At 40.8% G+C, this 16,689-nt stretch overlaps 1 protein-coding gene across 2 annotated transcripts in view; it reads right to left on the bottom strand.

Moving 5' to 3' along the window:
• The window catches only part of LOC110526137 (centrosomal protein of 120 kDa), a 65,831-nt gene extending 49,694 nt beyond the window's left edge, over positions 1-16,137 (bottom strand). The window contains exons 1-9 of one of the 2 annotated variants that reach the window (XM_021606776.2): positions 15,327-16,137; positions 14,765-14,921; positions 14,474-14,588; positions 7,435-7,579; positions 6,055-6,203; positions 4,115-4,312; positions 3,666-3,890; positions 3,218-3,455; positions 2,711-2,885 (exon numbers count right to left, since the gene is read on the bottom strand). In XM_021606776.2, coding sequence (XP_021462451.2) covers positions 2,711-2,885; positions 3,218-3,455; positions 3,666-3,890; positions 4,115-4,312; positions 6,055-6,203; positions 7,435-7,579; positions 14,474-14,588; positions 14,765-14,921; positions 15,327-15,375 — 1,451 coding nt within the window. In that variant the 5' untranslated portion in view covers positions 15,376-16,137. The remainder of the gene's footprint in view (positions 1-2,710; positions 2,886-3,217; positions 3,456-3,665; positions 3,891-4,114; positions 4,313-6,054; positions 6,204-7,434; positions 7,580-14,473; positions 14,589-14,764; positions 14,922-15,326) is intronic. The other variant, XM_036980406.1, reaches the window with a different exon arrangement.
• Between the last annotated feature and the right edge of the window lie 552 nt (positions 16,138-16,689).

The following is a 16,689-nucleotide window of genomic DNA, read 5'->3' as shown; positions in this document are numbered from 1 at the left end:
ACTTGCTTTCAGAGAGAATGACAGATCTATAACTGTCTACGTTAATTTGGGCAGGGTTGCCCAAAAAGTTAAATACTGCAGCTTTAAATGAAGTTCCCTTTAAAATAGACCACATGGAGAATTCAATAGATCAGATTTTTAATATGGCAGTGTTTTCCATTAGCGCCAGCAGTCGGCTAAATCAACCGGTTACAGACAAATTTTCCGCCTGCTATTTTTCCCCACTTCAAATTAACCAGGCTACTTTTCATTTAAAAAAGTTTGAATTCACCAATACGTCAAGCCCTCTCCCGCTAGAATGAATGATGTGCATCTTCTATTGATAGGCATTCGCATGTCAGTCACAAAGCAAATGATGACAGGGGAATGCAGTCTGCCGTCTGTCCCGCCTCCCAGGACAATTTGTATGGGCTGTGGTTGGTTGAAATCGTTTTTTCATGACAGGGAGAGTATTTGTGATAATGATGAGTCGAAATCCACTTAGCCACGCAGAGTCGTGGTGCATAAGCTATTTGTTGTGCTTTGCTTGACAACTAGTTTATAAAAGGTGACAAACTGACTGAATAAAGTCAATCTTTGCCATTCATCAGTCATGCATCTTGGCTATACAGTGCCTTCAGAAAGTATTCATACCCCTTGACTTATTCCACATTGTGGTGTTACAGCCTGAATTCAAAATTGATTAAATAGGTGAGGGAGGGGTCCATCTACACACAATACCCCATAATGACAAAGCGAAAACATGTTTTTCGAAATGTTTGCCAATTTATTAAAAAATTAAATACAGAAATATCTAATTTACAGAAGTATTCACACCACAGTCAATATTTTGTAGAAGCACTTTGGCAGCGATTACAGCTGAGAGTCTTTCTGGGTACATTTCTAAGAGCTTTCCACAACTGGATTGTGCAACATTTGCCCATTATTGTTTTCATAATTCTTCAAGCTGTCAAATTGGTGGTTGACCATTGCTAGACAAACATTTTCAGGTCTGGCCATATATTTTCACGTAGATTTAAGTCAAAACTAACATTCACTGTCTTCTTGGTAAGCAACTCCAGGGTTGTTTTGGCCTTGTGTCTTAGGTTATTGTCCTGCTAATCTCCCAGTGCCAGTGGAAAGCAAACTGAACCGGGTTTTCCTCTAGGATTTTGCCTGTGCTTAGCGCCATTATGTTATTTTTTTTATCCTGAAGAAGTCCCCAGTCCTTAATGATTACAAGCATACGAATAAACATGAAGCAGCCACCACTATGCTTGTATTGGATTTGCCCCAAACATAACACTTTCTATTCAGGACAAAAAGTTAATTGCTTTGCCACCATTTTTGCAGCATTACTTTAGTGGCTTAGTGTTTGTTTTGGAATATTTTATTCTGTACAGGCTTCCTTCTTTTCACTCTGTCAATTAGGTAAGTATTGTGAAGTAACTACAATGTCCTATAACCCTAACTCAGCCATTAAACTCTAAATGTTTTAATGTCACCATTTGCATCATAGTGAAATCCCCGAGCGGTTTCCTTCCTCTCCGGGCAACTAAGTTAGAAAGGACGCCTGTATCTTGTAGTGATACACCATCCAAAGTGTAATTAATAACTTCACCATGCTCAAAGGGATTTTTAATGTCTTCTTTTTTTTTTGATCAATAGGTGCCCTTCTTTGAGGCATTGGAAAACCTCCCTGGTCTTTGTGGTTGAATCTGTGTTTGAAATTCACTGCTTGACTGAGGGACCTTACATATAATTGTATGTGTGGGGTACAGAGATGAGGTAGTCATTCAAAAATCATGTTAAACACTACTATTGTACAAAGAGTCCATCCATGCACCTTGTTCTGTGACTTGTTAAGCAAATGTTTACGCCTGAACTTATTTAGGCTTGCCATAACAAAGGGGTTGAATAATTGACTGAAGACATTAAGAGCTTTTGATTTGTAAAAAAAATATATATATATATATATATATATATGAATTTCTAAAAACAATTCCACTTTTGGCATTATGGAACATTGAATGTAGACCAGTGACTAAAAAATATAAATTTAATCAATTTTAAATTCAGGCTGTAACATAACAAAATGTGGAAAAAGTCAAGGGGTGTGAATACTTTCTGAAAGAACTGTATTACGCCATTGAGCACGTTCGGATTGGCTAGTGAGGGGCCAAGCCTCGACATACCCACAACTTGTTAATTAATCAGAACCCAGCTCATTCACACCACCGCCAGCTACTGTGCCCATAATTCCAGTTGTGAAAATAGCAAAAATATTTGACGCACCCCTGAACCTATAACGCTACCACCAGCACTAAGATTTACCGTTGCTGTAGGGCTTTGTTAAAATAGAGCCCAGAATGTAAACATTTTGTGAAAGCAAACGTTTCTTTGACCAAAAGGCAACGAATTGCTGGAATAACCCACATGGTAACGTGGCTTACATTTTGTGGTATGAAAGAATGATTGGAGGAATGGAATGTACATTTTCAAGCTGAATCAAAGTTGACACTTCAAGAAAAATAAAGAGATAAAACGAGACCTCAAATGTGCCAAGAAGGGGGGAATAACTGGACTAAACCAAAGGCTTGTTAAAGGAATTCTAGACAAATATATTTTAGTCCACTGTTAATACAATCCTAGAAAATTGTGCATTTCAGCAGTCAAGTTTTCAGGATACAGCATTTTCAGTACAGAGCAAAAACTGTGATGATCACTCTACCGGAGTGTGCAGCTGACAGGGAAGCCCAGGTTTATGTTGCGGACACTGCGCAGGTCCATGGAGAAACAGTAGTGATGTGCCGAGGAGGGGATGGCTATCTTTGGTGCAGAGACGCTGACCGAGGACAGGCCTCCTTCAGGCTCGTCATCCACTTGGCACGGAGCAAGGACCGAACCTGGAGGCCCAAGTCAGACAGAAACAACCACAGACATGTTAGTGCTTTTTATCCTGGCTTTCTTGTTCAGAGGCTTTTCAAATGGACTAATTCTTGGGCTTAACCGAGGGCTAAGAAAAATTCTGTGCGAAAAGCCTTTAGAGGAAGCGTGGTGGGTGTGCCTACTGTGTCGTTCCCCAAAAGTGGAACTAAAAGAGGTCAGGTTTTACTGCCAAACCCTTGAGATGGGGGCGCATTTGTGTTGCGTCTCCCAGAGATTTAACTTTAGGACCAATGGAATGGTCTAAAATGTCCAAATGAATGTGAATGAGCCCACTCAAACAAACACCTACCAGTTGGGAGAGGTTGAGCCTGCAAGGCAGCTTCTACTTGCAGGCTGTTAGCCTCGCTTTCTGTGAGGGGGTTGGGAGGGGACTCAGCTAGGTACGTGGGAGACTTAATGGGGGACTTTATGCCAGGTGAGGGAGTTCGGGGCCACTTTTCAGCAGGGGGAGATGGAGGGAGGACGTGCTCCACAGTCCCGGTCTTCAGTGGAATCAGAGGACCATCTCCCTCTGCATTAGCTCCCACCTACCAACACACAGAGAGAGACAGAGAGAAACCACCTCTGTCAAAGTTCCTCCTGTCATTTGCAATGATGCAAAATCGAGACAACCAACATCAGAGACAGTAACCAAGTAATTGAGCCCTACAGCAGTAGGGTATTAAACATTCTATTACATCAGATCAGTAGGTTAGTAACCGTGATTAGCTCAGTGTGTCAGGTAGGCCTTTCTTTACCGGAGTAGTGAGAGCCTCTCTCCTGAGTGTGACGGACACCCCCACAGTGGGCTGCAGATCCATGGGGACAGGAGGCAAGCTTTGCTTGGCTCGGTTAGGAGGCTGGAGAATGAAGGCCCCCTCCACTGTGGCCACCTGCTTCTCCAGGTCCACACTGCTCTTAGCCAGGCCAGCTAGGGAGACCTCTGTGCTGCCAAGGGAGTGGTTCCCACAGCAGAGGTGGACCTGTGACAAAACATACACAGAGACGATTATGAAACACTAGTGTAACGGATTCCATTGACGCCAAAAAATAAACTTTTTTGCAATATTTCTGTCACCATTTTATGGGAGTCATGTTATATCTGATTAAAAATCAAATGACAATGACACCAGACTTTGTTGACACTCCAGCAAAGCAACTACTTGCGTCACGTTAGCACGTGAGAGCATGACAGACAGCACAGCACCTGAAGACTGGGCTGCAGGCTGAGAAAGGCCAGTAGAACCGTATCACTGCTGCGGATTCGGACCGAGGCCCTCTCTGGCTCAAAGCTGGGGCTAATCAGGTTTTGGAAAGGTTCACTGGTGATGTCGTTACCCAGCAGGGTATAATAGAAGAAAAACTCAGACCCTTCACCGACCAGCTTCATCGTACTGGGAATCAACTGAAACACACAAGCAAACAAATCACTGTCAATGCACACCTGCAATACCGGCATGAACTACAGAATACATATTTAAATCTAGCTGCGAGCAGCAATGAATGGTGTTCACAGGATGACAAAGGACAAGATCAGTTGGATAACAAAGCAAGCACAATCATTTAGGAACTATCTTCCTTTATATACAATCAGTGAAAGCATTACCATGTTTATCCCTTAATACCAAGTGATAACAGATGACGCAAGTCAAGTTTAGACTAGTGCTGTAGGTTGGTTGTTTGAATGCAGCAGGCAATCCTTCGTAAAGACATTACTTATCGTTTTGAGTTTATATACAAATTCTGGGGTCAAGTTTGACTAATGTTTATGCTAATAGTTTCAGCATTAGTGTACATTGCGGTTATCTTTGAATCCTCAGTGTTTTCCACAAGTATATAGAGTAGCAGAAGGTGGTAGCCTATTTTTATTTAACTAGGCGAGTCAGTTATTTTACAATGACGGCCTACCCCAGCCAGACCCTACACTAACCCGGACGACGCTGGGCCAATTGTGCGCCGCCCTATGGGACTACCGATCACGGCCGGTTGTGATACAGCCCGGGATCAAAGCAGGGTATGTAGTTATGCTTCTAGCACTGATGCAGTGCCTTAGGACCGCTGCACCACTCGAGAGCCTCTAGTCTTAATGGCCCTCTTCATACTTTACCGAGGCATTGACAATGTATGCAAATATCGCCCCAAGGCTGTCAGCTCAAGAGGGTAAAACAGAAAAAAAGCACATAGCCCACATTATCTTGAAAAATAAGGTTTCCATTTAACCATTTGTTTCAGGTTTTCGCTCTCAAAATTTCAATTTTTTTTTTTTCAATTTTTTTTTATAGAAAACCAAAAATGATGATCCAAGTGCACAATACTTAAACCACATCAGTAGACCGCTTTTGAGGTCTGGAAGAAATATGAGAAATGCTGATATTTGGATGTAGTTACCCTTTAATTCACACCTAGCAAGAGGCTGCTGTTTAGCAGTGCTTATAGCCCACATTATATTAGAATTTGCTAAACAAATACCACCGGATTAATAAAAAATAATCATAAAATTGCGCCAGGGAAGCATAGGCAACTTTGAAGATAACGTTTAATTGAAAAAAGGTCTTTGGGAAAGCAAGAAGACATTTCATGAACATTTCACACAAACACACACACACATACATACACACACACACACACACACACATACATACACACACACATACATATACACACACACTATTCTGGTGACACGATCATCGTTGCTTGGCTGCTGTTAGACCAAAGAAATTATCTTGCTCTTCGACAATAATATCATATAATAATACCATCAACATTATTGTGTAGGCTATACATGTGCTATAGTCAACAGCACGCAGATACCACTGGTGGCTAGAACGCACATGCCAATACCAGAGCGGGCACACTCGGTCTATAAAGCAACATTTTTTGTGAGAAACCATCAGTAGTTGAAAATGTGACGGAAACCTATTTAACTTGTATTTTTTATTTTAATACATGGGAATTTAACCACAAAATGTATTTTTATGTGCACTACACCATCACGCACAGCAACAAGTACATTTGATGGAAACATCTCTGGTGGGAAAATGTGCATACTGTTTTTATGCGGATTATAGAATATCTACATGAAAATCTGTGGCCAACTGGATGGAAACCTAGCTATTGAAGAGAAGTACTATTAAAGAAGTACTTTACCTGTTCAAGCTTGGTAGCAAAGGCCACAGTAACAGACAAAACAAACAAGTCAGTGCAATAATCTTGATGTCCAATCTGGTGATATCCTTCATCCTCTTTCAGAACAGCCTCTAGTTTCTCTGGAAAAAGGTTACTCAACACAGGAGAACCTACAAAAAAAACAGGTGAGTTGTTAAAACACCAAATATAGCCTAATCTCCCAAACGTGTTCAAGTAATATATTATAACTTATCTACAGTGTCTTGCAAAAGTATTCATCCCCCTAGGCGTTTTTCCTATTTTGTTGCATTACAATCTAAATAGATTTTTATAGCTTTAAATAGATTTGTACTTAATGTAATGGACATACTTCACCAAGTTGGACTATTTTGTGTGAAATGGAAAAAACGTGTTCCAAAAAAAAAAAAACTGAAAAGTGGTGCGTGCATATGTATTCACCCTCTTTGCTATGAAGCCGTAAATAAGATATGTTGCAACCAATTACCTTCAGAAGTCACAAGTTAGTTAAATAAAAAGTCCACCTGTGTGCAATCTAAGTGTCACATGATCTCAGTAGGTATACACACACACACACACACCTGTTCTGAAAGGCCACATTCTGCAACACCAGTAAGCGGCAACATAAAGACCAAGGAGCTCTCCAAACAGGTCAGGGACAAGGTGGAGATACAGGGAAATTCTTGATGGAAACCTGTTTCAGTCTTCCACAGATATGAGACTAGGACAGAGGTTCACCTTCCAGTAGGACATTGACCCTAAGCATACTGCTAAAGCAACACTTGAGTGGTTTAAGGAGAAACATTTAAATGTCTTGGAATGGCCTAGTCAAAGCCCAGACTTCAATCCAATTGAGAATCTGTGGAAGGACTTAAAGATTGCTGTACACCAGCAGAACCCATCCTACTTCAAGGAACTGGAACAGATTTGCCTTGAAGAATGGGCAAAAACCCCAGTGGCTAGATGTGCCAAGCTTATAGAGACATACCCCAAGAGATTTGCAGCTGTAATTTCTGCAAAAGGTGGTTCTACCAAGTATTAACTTTTTTTTTGGGGGGGGGGGAATAGTTATGCAAGTTCTGTTTTTTTGTCTTATTTCTTATTTGTTTCACAACAAATATTTTACATCTTCAAAGTGGTAGGCATGTTGTGTAAATCAAATGATAAAAATCTATTTTAATTCCAGGTTGTAAGGCAACAAAATAGGAAAAATGCCAAGGTGGGGTGAATACTTTTGCAAGGCACCATCTCAAATTTGTGCATCCCAAATGGCACCCAATTCCCTATATAGTGCTCTTCATTTGATGAGAGTCCTTTGACCAGAGTGCACCATGTAGGGAAAAGGGTGTCATTTGGGACACATCCTATGAAGACACTCCTCACCTTGTCTTGGTGGTGCTTTTTTGGCCTTGAATCGTTCTAGTGACAACTCTGTTTGTTTGGTGTCATTCTCCAGTGCAATGGTGAGCAGAATGGCTGGCTTCAACTTGGTGTACTTGCTGCTTAGTAAGGGATACCATTTAGGAGCCTGGAGACACAATGAAACAAGTCTCATCAGAATCACTTTTATTCTTCAGATACATTTTTATGTACAGGAATTTGACTGGGTGAAATTGTGCTGGCACAAAAAACAAAAGAGATAGACACACAGTACCAGTCAAAAGTTTGGATACATTGTAGAATAGTGAATACATCAAAACTATGAAATAACATATGAAATCGCGTTAAATCAAAATATATTTTAGATTCTTCATAGTAGATATCCTTTGCCTTGACAGCTTTGCACTCTTGGCATTCTCTCAACCAGCTTCACCTGGAATACTTTTCCAACAGTCTTGAAGGAGTTCCCACATATGCTGAACAATTTTGGGCTGCTTTTCCTTCACTCTGCAGTACAACTCATCCCAAACCATCTCAAATTGGTGATGGTGGAGGCCAGGTCATCTGATGCAGCACTCCATCACTCTCCTTCTTGGTCAAATAGCCCTTACACAGCCTGGAGGTGTTTTGGGTCATTGTCATGTTGAAAAACAAATAGTCTCACTAAGCCCAAACCAGATGGGATGGAGTATCGCTGCAGAATACTGTGGTAGCCATACTGGTTAAGTGTGCCTTGAACTCTAAATAAATCAGTGTCACCAGCAAAGGACAACCACATTTCCATGCTTCAAGGTGGGAATCACACAAACGGAAATAATCTGTTCACCTACTTTGCGTCTCACAAAGGCACAGCGGTTGGAACCAAAAATCTCAAATTTGGACTCCAGGCCAAAGGACAGATTTCAACCAGTCTAATGTCCATTGCTTGTGTTTCTTGGTCCAAGCAAGTCTCTTCTTATTGGTGTCCTTTAGTAGTGGTTTCTCTGCAGCAACTCAACCATGAAGGCCTGACTCACGCAGTCCCCTCTGAACAGTTGATGTTGACATGTGTCTGTTACTTGAACTCTGTCAAGCATTTACTTGGGCTGCAATTTGAGGTGCAGTTAAATCTAATGAACTGTGGGTCTTCCTTTCCTGTGGCAGTCCTCATTAGAGCCAGTTTCATAATAGCGCTTGATGGTTTTTGTGACTGCACTTGAAGAAACGTTCAAAGTTCTTGACATTTTCTAGATTGACTGAGCTTCATGTCTTAAAGTAATAATGGACTGTCATTTCTCTTTGCTTATTTTAGCAGTTCTTGCCATATGGAAAATGGGAAATGACAATCTTCTGTATACCACTCCTACCTTGTCACAACTGATTGACTCCAACACATTGAGGAAAGAAATTCCACAAACTAACAAGGCACACCTGTTAATTGAAATGCATTCCAGGTGACTACCTCATGAAGCTGGTTGAGAAAATGCCAAGACTGCAAAGCTGTCCTCAAGGCAAAGAATATAAAACATTGATGTTTAACACTTTTTGGGTTACTACACAATTCCATGTGTTATTTCATAGTTTTGATGTCTTCACTATTATTCTACAATGTAGAAAATAGTACCAAAAAAAAAAAAATGGACTGGTACTGTACATCTCTCACACACAGTGCAGTCTGGAAAGTATTCAGACCCCTCAACGTTTTCCACATTTTAGAATGAGGCTGTAATGTATTAAATAAAACATTTCTCAGCAATCTACACACAATACCCCACTATGACAAAGCGAAAACAGGTTGAAACAATTTTTAAAATGCAATTTAAAAAAAATAATAATCTTTGCACAAGTATTCAGACTATTTGCTATGAGACACAAAATTGAGCTCAGGTGCATCCTGTTTCCATTGATCATCCTTGAGAGGTTTCTACAACTTGATTGAAGTCCACCTGTGGTGTAATCAATTAAATTGGACTTGATTTGGAAAGGCACACACAGCTCTATATAAAAAGGTCCCACAGTTGGCAGTGCAGGTCAGAGAAAAAAAACAGGCCACGAGGTCGAAGGAATTGTCCATAGAGCTCAGAGAAAGGATTGTGTTGAGGCACAGATCTGGGGAAGGGTACCAAAAATGTTTTGGCAGAATTGAAGGTCCCCAAGAACAAAGTGACCTCCATCATCCTTAAATGGAAAGAGTTTGCTCTGAGCAATCCAGGGAGAAGGACCTTGGTCAGGGAGGTAACCAAGAACCCAATGGTCACTCTGACAGAGCTCCAGAGTTCCTCTGTGGAGATGGGAGAACCTTCCAGAAGGACAACCATATCTGCACCACTCCATGAAATCAGGCCTCCATGGTAGAGTGGCCAAACAGAAGCCACTCCTCAGTAAAAGGCACATGACAGCCCGCTTGGAGTTTGCGAAAAAGCACGTAAAGGACTCTGTCCATGAGAAACAAGATTCTCTGGTCTGATGAAACAGAGATTGAACTATTTGGCCTGAATGCCAAGCGTCATGTCTGGAACAAACCTAGCACCATCCCGGCGGTGAAGCATGGTGGCGGCAGCATCATGATGTGGGGATGTTTTCAGTGGCAGGGACTGGGAGACCAGTCAGGATCAAGGGAAAGATGAACGGAGCAAAGTAGAGAAATCCTTGATGAAAACCTGCTCCAGAGTACTCAGAACCTCAGATTCACCACCCAACAGGACAGCGACCCGGAGCACACAGCCAAGACAAGGCAGGAGTGGCTTCGGGACAAGTCTCAATGTGCTTGAGAGGCCCAGCCAAAGGCCGGACTTGAACTCGATCGAATATCTCTGGAGAGACCCGAGAATAGCTGTGCAGCGACGCTCCCCATCCAACCTGATAGAACTTGAAAGGATCTGCAGAGAAGAATGGGAGAAACTCCCTAAATACAGATGTGCCAAGCTTGTAGCGTCATACCAAAGAAGACTCTAGGCTGTAATCACTGCCAAAGGTGCTTCAACAAAGTACTGAGTAAAGAGTCTGAATACTTATGTAAATGTGATACTTCCGATTTGTTTAAATAAATTTGCTACAATTTCTAAAAACCTGTTTTTGCTGTCATTGTGGGGTATTATGTGTAGATTGAAAAGGGGGAAAAACATTTTTAGAATAAGGTTGTAATGTAACAAAATGTGGAAAAAAGTCAAGGGGTCTGTATAATTTCTGAATGCACTGTATGTATTTATAAAAAGACAGAATTTACACAACACACATACAGTATGTTATGTGACATTTTGTCAAAATACAGACTTTCATAAGTTCAAGCTAACTTTGTACATTCTTCAGACATAAGATCTGGTGCCAGGACAACAACCTCTTCCTCAACGTCAGGAAGACAAAAGAAGCTGATCATGGCCTACAGAAAACAGAGGGGCGAGCACGCCCTCATCCACATCGATGGAGCTAGAGTGGAGCGATTGAGAGCTTCAAGTTCGGTGTCCACATCACTAAGGAATTAACATGGTTCACACACAGACTAGAGGTCGACCGATTGATCGGAATGGAAGATTAATTATTTCAAGTTTTCATAACAATCGGAAATCAGTATTTTTGGGCACCGATTTCCATTTATATAAAAATACAAAATATATATTTTTATATACCTTTTATTTAACTAGGCAAGTCAGTTAAGAACACATTCTTATTTTCAATGACGGCCTAGGAACTGTGGGTTAACTGCCTTGTTCAGGGACAGAACGATTTTACGTAATTAATGACATACATTGAAGGTTGTGCAATGTAACAAGAATATTTAGACTTCGGTATTTTATCTAACGAGTGGCATCCCTAACGGTTCCGTATTTCACTGAAATAAACGTTTTGTTTTCGAAATGATAGTTTCCGGATTTGATCATATTAATGACCAAAGGCTCGTATTTCTGTGTGTTATTATGTTATAATTAAGTCTGATTTGACAGAGCAGTCTGACTGAGCAGCAGCAGGTCCGTAATCATTCATTCAAACAGCACTTTCGTGCGTTTTGCCAGCAGCTCTTCGCAAGCACAGCGCTGTTTGACTTCAAGCCTATCAGCCTAATGGCTGGTGTAACCAATGTGAAATGGCTAGCTAGTTAGCTGGGTGTGCGCTAATACTGTTTCAAACTTCACGCGCTTTTAGATTTGGAGTAGGTATTCCCCTTGCGGCTTTTGTGGAGCGATGGTAACGATGCTTCGAGTGTGGCTGTTGTCGATGTGTTCCTGGTTCGAGCCCAGGTAGTGGCGAGGAGGGGGACGGAAGCTATACTGTTACACTGGCAATACTATAGTGCCTATAAGAACATCCCATAGTCAAAGGTATATGAAATACAAATGGTATAGAGAGAAATAGTCCTATAAATACTATATTAACTACAACCTAAAACCTCTTACCTTGGAATATTGAAGTCTCATGTTAAAAGGAACCACCAGCTTTCATATGTTCTCATGTTCTGAGCAAGGAACTTAAACGTTAGCTTTTTTACATGGCACACATTACTTTCTTCTCCCACACTTTGTTTTTGGATTATTTAAACCAAATTGAACATGTTTCATTATTTATTTGAGGCTAAATGGATTTTATTTATGTTTTATATTAAGTTAAAATAAGTGTTAATTCAGTATTGTTGTAATTGTCATTATTACAAATAAAAATAAAATAAAATTAAAAAAAAAATCGGCCGATTAATCGGTATCGGCTTTTTTGGTCCTCCAATCGGTATCGGCATTGAAAAATCATAATCGGTCGACCTCTAACACAGACAGTTGTGAAGAGGGCACGTCAGAGTAACTTCCCCCTTTGGCATGGGCCTTCAGATCTTCAAAAAGTTCTACAGCTGCAACATTGAGAGCATCTTGACAGGCTGCACCACATACAGCAACTGCAAAGCACCCGACCGCAAGGCACTATAGAGTCGACCGATTATGAATTTAACGCCGAAACCGATTATTGGAGGACCAAAAAAAGCTGATACCAATTAATTGGAAGATTTGTAATAATGACAATTACAACAATACTGAATGAACACTTGTTTTAACTTAATATAATACATCAATAAAATCAACTTAGTCTCAAATAAATAATGAAACATGTTCAATTTGGTTTAAATAACGCAAAAACAAAGTGTTAGAAAAGAAAGTAAAAGTGCAATGTTTCCCATGTAAAAAAGCTTATGTTTAAGTTCCTTGCTCAGAACATGAGAACATATGAAAGCTGGTGGTTCCTTTTAACATGAGTCTTCAATATTCCCAGGTAAGAAGTTTAATGTTGTAGTTATAGGACTATTTCTCTCTATACCAATTGTATTTCATATACCTTTGACTATTGGATGTTCTAATAGTACTTTAGTATTGCCAGCCTAATCTCGGGAGTTGATAGGCTTGAAGTCATAAACAGTGCAATGCTTGAAGCACAGCAAAGAGCTGCTGGCAAATGCAGGAAATTGCTGTTTGAATGAATGCTTGCCGAGACTGCTGCTGCTTACCACCGCTCAGTCAGACTGCTCGATCAAATCATAGACTTAATTATAATAACACAGAAATACGAGCCTTGGGTCATTAATATGGTCAAAACCAGAAATTATAATTTCAAAATCAAAACGTTTATTATTTCAGTGAAATACAGAACCGTTCCGTATTTCATCTAACGGGTGGCATTCCTAAGTCTAAATATTGCTGTTACATTGCACAACCTTCAATGTCAAAATTATGTACAATTCTGGCAAATTAATTACGGTCTTTGTTAGGAAGAATTGGTCTTCACACAGTTCGCAACGAGCCAGGCGGCCCAAACTGCTGCATTTACCCGGACTCTGCTTGCACAGAATGCAAGAGAAGTGACAATTTCCCTAGTTTAATTTATTTTATGTTAACAGGCAATATTAACTAAATATGCAGGTTTAAAAATATATACTTGTGTATTGATTTTAAGAAAGGCATTGATGTTAATGTTTAGGTACACAATGGTGCAACGACAGTGCTTTTTCCGCGGATGCGCTTGTTAAGTCACCCATTTGGCGAAGTAGGCTCTGATTCAATTATAAATTACCGCATCAATTATATGCAACGCAGGACCAGCTAGATAAACTAGTAATATCATCACCCATGTGTAGTAAACTAGTGATTATGTTAAGATTGATTGTTTTTTATAAGATAAGTTTAATGCTAGCTAGCACCTTAGCTCCTTGCTGCACTCGCATAACAGGTAGTCAGCCTGCCACGCAGTCTCCTCGTGGAGTGCAATGTAACCGGCCACAATCGGTGTCCAAAAATGCTGATTACCGATTGTTATGAAAACTTGAAATCGGCCCCAATTAATCAGCCATTCCGATGAATCGGTCGACCTCTACTATAGAGGGTACGGAGCACAGCCCAGTATATCACTAAGGCCAAGCTCCCTGTCATCCAGGACCTCTACACCAGGTGGTGTCAGATGAAGGCCCCCCAAAAAAAGTGTCCAAGAATCCAGTCACCCAAGCTACCGCACAACAAGCTGTACCAGTGCACAAAGTCTGGAACCAACAGGACCCTGAAAAGCTTCTAGCCTCAAGCCATAAGACTACTAAACAAGACTGCTAAATAGCTAATCAAATGGCTACCTGGACTTACCGTCTTTTGCACTAACTAGGAACACACACTGGACTCTACCCACACACTCACATATGCATACTGACGCCATACACACACCACATACGCTGCTCCTGTCTATTATTGATCCTGTTGCCTACTCACTTACCCCATAGCTATAGCTACCTCAATGACCTTTTACCCCCTACACATAGACTCGGTACTGGTACTCCCTGTGTACAGCCATGTTACATTTACTCGTTATGGTCTGTGTATTTAGTCACTATTTCTATTTATTCAACTCTGCATAGTTGGAAAAGGACCCATAAGTAAGCATCTCACTGTTAGTCTACACCTGTTGTTGACAAAGCATGTGACAGATCAAATTTGAACTTATCTTCAATGTATGAATCGTAATTAGCAAAAAGCCGGTATCACATTGATAGCTAACATCTTGAATTTCAGAATAGCAATATTCAGAGAACACCTGAGGAGCTCACCTGTTTGATTTCTTGCACAGATCTTAAATCAAGAATAATATATCCAACACACTCTTTCACAGATGTGGTTGTATCAACAGCATAGCACTGTAGTTTGATGGGTGTGCGCTGGAGTCTGGGGGTACAAAACATTGACATTACAATCTTCAGTTGCATGCATGTGTACTAGAAGTAGCCTTGTGCATCAGCAATCAAAGTGCATAACTGCAAGGAAATGAACCATCATGAAAGTAAAATTAAGTAACTGGGCATCAATAGTATCTAGAGAGAAGGTATGTAGTTATGAATGACCTGTGCTGGTGCAAGGTCCTGCGATCAAGTTCCCAGGCTAACTCTGTGCAGAACTGAGGCTGCTCCTTGTGATCAACAGGGTCTGTAGCCAACTGCTCTCCATCAAACTTTGCATGTACTATAAGGTTGTGGCGCTGGCTCTTTGGGAATTGACGACCTGGGTCGAGCAAAAAATATTTCAAACAGACATGCTTGTAGCTTCTAAGTGGCATACAAGAATGTGCTTAGCTAAATGTACACCATGGCTAGCCATCTAACCAACCACTTCAATAAAAAGCTTATCAGCTAGCAAAATGTAGCTAGCTAGATTTAACAGTTAACTAGCTGGCGTTAACTAAACATTACCGTAATGTGCTTGCTAACTAAAGTTACAAGATAGCTAACTAGCTAACGTTAGTTAGCTACGTTAACGTTGAAGAAACAAGTGAGAAAATTAGCTAGCTAGCTACCAGTATCTTTTGGCTGACGTTAGCTACAATACATACGCTTAGTGAATATTGCAGTACTAATGTTTAGATAAATAAAGAAAATACAAGACGGATTGACTTTGACCAAACGTTACCTTCAAGAATGGACACCACGATGAGAAGTTGGTCGGACTTCGATGCCATAATGGCATTTGTGTAAGTTAGACTGGCTAGCTAGCTTTATTTTTTAACAAAGTGTTTCTGGTTGTCTTGCTAGACTTATCTAGCAATGGCTGTCAGAAATATGTTTCACCAGGGAGTCTGCCCGTTGCATACCCCGCTTTGTTGTTATTATTTGCCGCCACCCCTTTCGTTCAAAATCGGAAGTTTCGAATGAGACCTCGGGTGTATTCATTACGCCGATTCTGTTGCAAATCGTTTCGTCTGTAGCAACCGTTTAACTCCAAACGGAAAACGTTTTGGAACGTTTATATTGGACACATTTAGGTAGGTCCTCCTCTGTTTCGTTACATTTGCAGAATCGCATAAAGCCTCATGTCCAGAAGTTGCACAAACTATGTGTTCCGGCTGAAGTCGTATTGTTAATGAAGCAGTCCGCAACGCTGGGTTGGTGATGCTGCGGTGCGTTCTGTATACCGCAAGAATTCAGTATTTTCAACTCGTGCGTTGTTACAGATGTTCATAAAACAGCCAAACCAGCTAACTACAAAGCTAACCACTTTGCTAGATCGTTTAGCTAATTGCCAGCACCTATCTTCCACTTTCCAGCTAATTCTTTCACATTCAACTAACCAGGTAATCCAATCATATTGGCAATGTGTCTCCATGCAACATTTTTAGCATGGAGATCCCGGTAGAAATCGACGCAGCGAAAATAACATTATCAATACTGCAAACGATTCTGCAGCCTTGCGAGACACATGTGCATCAAGGACGGATATATTCAACTTGTGGACATCGGGCATAAATTAGTTGAAACTAAAATATGCTGCTACTTCGCTTCGCTGATTGGTCAGTTCACAGCGCTGGTAAAGCCTCTTCTGATTGGCTCGCTTCACCAGCCTGTTGAGCCTGAAAGGGAATCACGCTGGTGGTGCGAAATAGATTTACCTCAAAAATACATTGAGATATATGCAGTGGCGATTTTAGTATGTAAATCTTGGTGGGGCAAACAAAAAAATGGGATGCATGCCAGCAAAGCCACAACACTAAACAATACATTAATTGCACTATAACGGTGACAGACGGTGCCTACATAAAGCTGTTCCAACAGCAGTCCCAACACCTTACCACTGCTACTGTTAATTCCGCCTCATTTTAATTGCATTCAAAAAAATAGCTAATATGGCTGACTTGCTTAAACAAATGTGGTTCCTACTACAATTGAGATGTACAAACTATGGCATAAGGGGACGACAAGCGGATAAGAGGCCATCCGTAATTTCGTTTCAGTCATTAATGAGCGAGAGACGACGGACAAAAGGGTGATACCTAGTC

Source organism: Oncorhynchus mykiss, chromosome 6, assembly GCF_013265735.2.
Source record: "Oncorhynchus mykiss isolate Arlee chromosome 6, USDA_OmykA_1.1, whole genome shotgun sequence".
In the NCBI taxonomy this organism is placed as follows: domain Eukaryota; kingdom Metazoa; phylum Chordata; class Actinopteri; order Salmoniformes; family Salmonidae; genus Oncorhynchus; species Oncorhynchus mykiss.
This window is presented reverse-complemented; position numbering and strand designations above follow the sequence as displayed.